Here is a 6,987-nt window from a genome sequence, read left to right as displayed (position 1 = left end):
CTGTAAACAAACAAGCCAATAACACACTTGAATAAAAGCAGCTGATGCACGAAAACTGCAAAACCTGCACCTCACTTGTTGATCTTATGGTTCGCTGGCTGCTACCGTTAATCTGAAACCTAATGTGTCGGAAAGGCCTCTGAGTCTCTGAACTTCTCAGCTGTGCACACAGGTTTACAGATCTGAAGCGTACACCTCTGATGATTCATCCTGCAAATGTACACTGAAAGAAAAAGTCAAGAGTAACAAAGTAGTCAGTGGATCACAAGTGCTGATGGAAACTTAAAGTGATCGGCCCAGGAAACGGCCAAACGTCACTACAAAACTAGCAGATGTCTGTGCTTACATTTCAAATTAAATCAGCCATGGCATGTTTTATAGTGATATCTATTCCAGAGAGTACTATTTGAGGCCTTTTTAGATTTGGAATAAGTTAATAATCCAATATTGTGTCATCATCATTTTAAAAATATGTCTCTTTTATGATTAAATCTGCCCGGTATGCTGGACTCGCTTGAAAGGTTTTATTCACAATAAATGATGTAAAAACGTTTTTTGTAATAGATTGTAATAGATAATAAAATTAAATGAAATACATGATTCTGTTGACAAAGTATGTACAATTTTATTACAAATATCCACAAACATGCAAAAAGTATATAAAAAAAGTAAATACAAAAGGCTGCATGAGCACATTTTTAAAAACAGCAATTAGAATAAAAAAAAGTGTGCAGATGTTGAGTGAAAGTTAAGAAACAAACAAATAAAATGCTGTTACTATTTGGTCAAAGTTATCAGGTAAGACACTAAGCAAGAGTAGGATGGCAGTTAGGGTGTCACATATACACGTTTTTGGTGATAAGCACACACACGCACGCACACACACATACACACACACACACACACACACACACACACACACACACACACACACACACACACACACACACACACACATCATGACTTTGGCGCCCGGTATGCAAGAATGTTGCAAGCTCAGTCACACCTCACACACAACCGTCTTATCTCATCCCACCAAGGCTTTGTCGCGCTCCTCACAGTGTCTGAGTACATCTGAAGCACTTTTCACGTTGACTACACTGCAGTCAGAAAGAGGAAGTTCATAACTGTCGCGAGCCCTGAGTCCTGACCCTTCTCGTCACACCTCAACAGACAAGTGTGCGATCTATTATTATTATTCCGGGGGTGTGAAAATAGGCCCGAGCACATGTAAATCATTACGAGAAATGCTTTGTGCATTAAATGAAATCAAGCATTTTTTACGCAGACGCACGAGATGAGTGCAAACTGTATTTGCTCCCCTTGGTGGGAAATATAAGCCTCCCCCTCCCATAAGACCGAATTCATCATTTCGCCCTTTCACCACCCTTTTCAAATGTGAAGAAATGACTGTCCCTTTTTGCAAGGCGTACTGTACAATTAAAAAGGTGCAGTCCACTGCTTGTTCGACTGAAAAATAAATATTCACCTTCCTTGTACTCCCTCTGAGATTAAAAAACACTGCTGAATAATTAAAGCACCACAGTTGACCTGAAGAGACGAGTTGGTTGTACCTTATGATTTCACAGCATAAATGACAAAAGTCCTGCAATATATTCTTGTGGCTTTTGGAGAAAAGAGACAGCTGCATGTGCATTTTTAGCGAGAAACGTTATCGCTGTTTAAGATAATACAGCGGTATAAGGTTTTTAAATAGTTTTTTTGCACCTATTAGGAGGAATAAATATATTGATGAGGCATCAGGTGACTCGGTTGACATGGCTGCATGTCAAGGCACTAAAACAGTTTTCCTTTGCAGAAACGTGTTTTACTGGGCTGGCTTTTTCAACACATTCACTGGTGTGAAATGTCACAAAAGAAATTTAGGAACAATATCAAAATCCTGGACAAAGAAAAAAACTGTGTTGTGCAACAGGCAGAAGCAGCAAGCGTGTAAAATAGGGAGTTTCTAAAATGTCACATCTGGATATGTGATAAGACCTCAGATCAGGCAGCCCAGTTTTGTCCTGGAACACATCAAACAAACAAAACAGCAACAATAAATCATGATAAATTGCTGTAATTTGCATTGTCACATATATTTTGTTCATATGGCTTAATCCACTTTAAGGCTGTGACTCCTTTGGTATTTCTGTGCATTTTTCATGTTGTGAGATAGTTTTAAAAAAGCTGTTACATACGTGTAAAAAAAAAACCAAAAAAAAAAACATTATCAAAAAGTTTTATTATTTACAAAATAGGCTTCCTGATAGCTTGTGACAGTTCCCCTAAGTTTTTATTCTGGGTAACTCTGTTGTATCCAAGTTCAGTTCACATTTATCCAAGTCTCCATTCTGCTGCACAGTGTCTTGCTTCCAGATGTGGCTCTCGGTAATGTCCATATGGTTTCCCACATCATAATCATTTCTCTCACTTTGCACTCCATTCTCCCCTGTAGGTGATTCTTGGACAGGGCTTCCTCCCAGCTCCTCTGCTGCCTGTGACAAACCCCTACGTGCTGCCTCCACATGGCCTCCGACAGCTCTCGTCTCCTCTTCCTCCTCCTCCTCCTCCTCCTCTTCCTCCTCTTCTTTGAGGGCATACGGACCTCCATCCAAGCTGGAATCACTCAGGAATGAGCGGGGAGTTTGGGTCTCATCCAGAGACAGAGGGGCATCCTCAGCGAGGCGCCCCATGTGGTTGTTGCCCAGCCCCGGGGTGAGAGGCATCTCCTCTGGATCCTGGTCTGGATCCTGGTCCTTGCTGCAGTATGCGTAGCGGTGGTTCATGTGCTGTGAGTAGGAGCCCGAGTGAGAGAAGCGTTTGCCGCACTTGTCACATTGGTAGGGCTTCTCTCCAGAATGCAGCCGGCTGTGTTCAATCAGGTGGTGCTTGTGTTTGAAGGCCTTTTTGCAGATCTTACACTCGTGGGGACGTTTACCTGAAATCAATATAAAAATGTATGAGCCTTTTTTTTTTTTAAATCATTTAAAAAACAACAACATGCAGTTCACTGATATTCTATTTTGTTTCCTGTCTTCATGATTAATTTCCCCTCTTGCATCATGCCCCGTGCTTCTCCACTTTCAGGTCAATTTATTAAGGATTTGAATCAGTATTGATGTGAGGCTGTGTTATATATGTTAACGTTCACTCAGTTAAAGCCCTGACATGTTTGGAGTCATGTATCCTCCAGGTCAAGCCTGATTTGTCAGACTCATGTTCAAGTGCACTTCCTTTTGCTGTCCCTTTTGGTGTCTGGGAGCTCCACCCTCCATGCGTCTCACCCTGTTGATGTTTGAATGTTGATAACTGCGCCTCCCCACTCCCTCTCTGTCTCTGTCACAGTATGCAATGCCTTTTGAGTTGCCAATTTGTCTTAAGGTGGCAACACACAGTCCAATTCCATTTATCTGGATTCAAGTATGTGATAGAAAGTAAGATGGAATCGCATCTTGCTACTAATAATCAATAGAAATGCGGCTGAAAAGGGCATGTCGAACAAAGCGACACAGTGCTCAATCAATAATTTGCAGAATCTAAAACGATGGATGAAATCCACCTTCTCAATTTACTTCAGAGACCAAATTTGTTCCTGCACATGAATGGCAGCAAAACTATTTTATGTTAGCCTTGTTTGATAATTTAGGAATGAACATAGATTATGTTTCGTATAATGTTTTATCAATTTAAAGAAAATATATATAATATATAAAATCCATGTCACACAGTGTGCTCGCTAATAAACATAGCGAGACTAAGTTTATCTAGAAGTCATAATTCAGACTGCTGTAGGAGCCTTACGAAGCCAAAATTAGTGTGAACAAATATTAAACAGATGTCTGTGTGAGTTTCATACCAGTGTGCTCGTATTTGTGTCGGAGGAGAGAGCTGCTCTTCTGGAAAGTTTTTTCACAAATGTCACAAGCGTAAAGGCCTTCGTCTGTTTTCTTCAGTCTCTTTCGCCCGGGCCCTCCTTCTCCATCGAAGCCTTCGTCAATCAGAGAAAGGTAGTCCAGAGCACCGCGGTTTAACACTTCACCCTGATGGCAAAACATGACATTTGTTATAAGAAATAATGTGGAGGATTCTATGGATTTTGAAAATTTTGGGGGGTGTAATTTACAGCTTTTAAATATTTCACACATAGTTTTTTGTGTGTGCATTCTACATATAATTGAGGTTCATGTTTGTACTCACCATCAGACCTTGTCTCTCCTGGTAGATCTTCTTCAGTGTTGCCTCTGCGTCTGCCTCCATCATGTACGCCATAGGAGAGAGAAAGCTGGGGCTGCCGGGTGACTGGCTGAATGGAATCGGTGTGATGCCGTCCGGTCCTGAAAGTCCTATACCGGGCTGGCTGAAGATGGGGAACCCATTATATAAGGAGGCTGGAAATACTGGAGCCCCTGGTCCACTGAAAACTGGGTGCTGGTGCAGTGGGAGATGTGAAGTTGGACTCGGTCTACTGGGCCGCGGGGTCCTGCGCTCTCTCCGCTCTCCTCTGGTTGAGAATCCGTTGACAGCTTTGTTCCTCCCCCCGTGGTCTGAGAGCTGCTTGGGTATGGAGAGATCCAGAGGCTCGTGCTGTGAGGAGCAGAGAACCACGCTTTCTTTCTGGGGCGAGCTGAGTTCAGGAGGACCGCTGGAGAGGTCGAGACAGGCAGGGGAGCTGAAACCTGAAGAGGGAACTCTTCTTCTACCACGTGGAGATGTTAGCTCAGGTGACTGCTGCATCAGCTGACTTGGACTGGCTTTTTCCTGACTTGGCCAGTACATTCGTGAAGACAAGGCATCGTGGCAAGACAGTGGAGGGGAGTGCATGGCTACCAAAAGCTGTTGAGGTACAGATTGCCAGCTGGGCTTGAGTAAGGGGGACTTGTTCCCAGAGAGGCCATTAGTTGCTTCATTTGGTTTGTTCCTCTCTGGCTGGAGAGCAGGTCTGGGGAAGAACAAAGGTGGTGAGGAGTGGTCTTTCCTGTGAAATCCCTCAGGCACTTCTACGGCTTCTCTGTTGACCTTGCAGAGGTATCGCTCATGCTGCAGGAGCACGGCCACATTGGGGAAAACCTGCGAGCACCAGCGACATGTCACACCCTGAGCGCATCTTTCAGCTTCACCTGATCGCACCAGCTCTCTCTTCCTGTCATGCTTCTTCTCAGGTCCTTCTCCATTGTGCAACGTCTCATCTAAATCCCCTCCTTGTCTGTCCATTGCTTCTGTCTTTACATCTCTGTGTAGCATCTCTTGCAGCATCTGCTCAAATTTGGTCCCAGAGTGGAGATAAGGCAGCAGAGAGGTCCCTTTCAGCATACTTGCCCTCAGAGACAGCTCTGCCGTGGGGTCCCACAGCCGGGACAGGTCCGCCATGCTGGGGAAGCCTGGTGTGTTTTGATTGAGGTCCTGCAGCGAAAGCTGGTGAGGTTCCGCCGCCATTCGACCCAAAGACCTGCTATTGTCTTGATTTTGTAGAGATAAAGTGGAGCTCTTGTTATTCCCGGTTCTACCCCCGCCAGCAGAGGGCGATGTTGGAAATGAGTGGTGGTAGGAGCTTTGGCTGTGTCCGTTAAATGCCCCGCTGGCTCCTCCTGTGTTTCCCCCTCCCTGCCCTCCACCACTGAGGCACTTTTTGCTGCTCAAATGGGAGCTGTAGGAGCCGGAGTGAGAGAAACGCTTCTTGCAGTTGGAGCACTCGTAAGGTTTCTCACCTGAAGGATGAGACACAGGCGGGGGCATTAATCAAAGAAGCGCTCAGTGTGGGAGTGTCTTTACACATGACATTCTGGTCGACTTGTGAACTACTTTAAGTTGTTTTCTGTCAACACATTGATTTGGGTACAATTTCAAAGCGTGTAATTAGTGTAATAAGTAAGGGTTAGTGATGCAGAGAAAACAAAAGCAAATTGATGGGTTAGTACGACTGTTTTGGTGTTTTCTTTTACCACTGTGGATGCGCAGATGCTCTTTGAGATGGTGTTTGTACTTGAATGCCTTCCCACATTGCAGACATTTGAACTTCCTCGTCTCCAGGCCTTGGTCCAAAGTCATGGCACTCTAGAACAACAGGACATTGTTATCATTTTTTTTTATATTACAATATTTTCAGGGTTTGTAAAGGTATGAGTGTCAAGCTCATTCAAGATATATATATATATATATATATATATATATATATACTGTGTGTGTGTGTGCGTGTGAGTGTATATGGTGTTTCTTTCACCTCACCTTGTCTTGTGCTTGGTTGTGAAGTGCAAGGTGCCGCTCCATATGCGACCTAAGGGTGGCAGTGTATCCACAGAGTGGACAGATCATGTGTCCCCCCTCCCTGTCCTGACAGTATTTGACATGGTCCCTCAATGCAGCTCCTCGCTGATACAGCCTGTGGCAAAATGGACAGGCCTGCTGGGTCCGGCCTGCATCTGGAATCCAGACAGAGGTGACATTTTATACGAGCGTTTACATTTTTATATTTTCATGCAATGTATCATCCCAGCTAAAACATACTGTTTATGGCCGCAACAGTGGAAAATGATGTACAAATACTTTGAGGGGAGTTTTCACAAATTTGTACATTTTCCATATAAATATCAATACTTTTTGTGAGCGTTTATTTACATACTCAACACAAGTTGAGCATGCATTTCAATTTGAATTTGGTGTGATTTCTGATGGATCTCATAATACCTCCCAAAACAAAGTTTGTTATGTTTATCAAGTAGTGTATTACATCCACAACAAATAGAAAACAACAAAAAACAACATCAAAGACATAACGAACATGACTAAATGAAGCTGAAGACCGAGAACTATTCGTCGCATGGCTGAAAGTGAACCAGATAATACTGACATTAAACTGCAAGGACACCTTTCCAATCCATAACCTTATTAAAGAGCAATACATAGCAATGAACGTTATTATTGAGGGACAATAAAACAACAATAAAACAACAATAACATGTTGAATCAGGAGTATTCAATCACTGAGAA

At 43.3% G+C, this 6,987-nt stretch overlaps 1 protein-coding gene across 1 annotated transcript in view; it reads right to left on the bottom strand.

The window, feature by feature from the left end:
• Positions 1 to 686: 686 nt before the first annotated feature.
• Positions 687 to 6,987, bottom strand: part of LOC308129366 (zinc finger E-box-binding homeobox 2) — a gene marked incomplete at its 5' end in the record, with an annotated part of 30,791 nt that continues 24,490 nt past the window's right edge. The window contains 5 exons of the mRNA XM_080495306.1: positions 687 to 2,941; positions 3,860 to 4,043; positions 4,201 to 5,708; positions 5,943 to 6,054; positions 6,226 to 6,419. Coding sequence (XP_080351432.1) covers positions 2,289 to 2,941; positions 3,860 to 4,043; positions 4,201 to 5,708; positions 5,943 to 6,054; positions 6,226 to 6,419 — 2,651 coding nt within the window. The 3' untranslated portion in view covers positions 687 to 2,288. The remainder of the gene's footprint in view (positions 2,942 to 3,859; positions 4,044 to 4,200; positions 5,709 to 5,942; positions 6,055 to 6,225; positions 6,420 to 6,987) is intronic.

This window comes from Blennius ocellaris (assembly GCF_963422515.1).
Source record: "Blennius ocellaris genome assembly, chromosome: 4".
Classification (NCBI taxonomy): domain Eukaryota; kingdom Metazoa; phylum Chordata; class Actinopteri; order Blenniiformes; family Blenniidae; genus Blennius; species Blennius ocellaris.
Note: the sequence above shows the minus strand (reverse complement) of the source record. Positions and strands in the feature narration are given on the sequence as shown.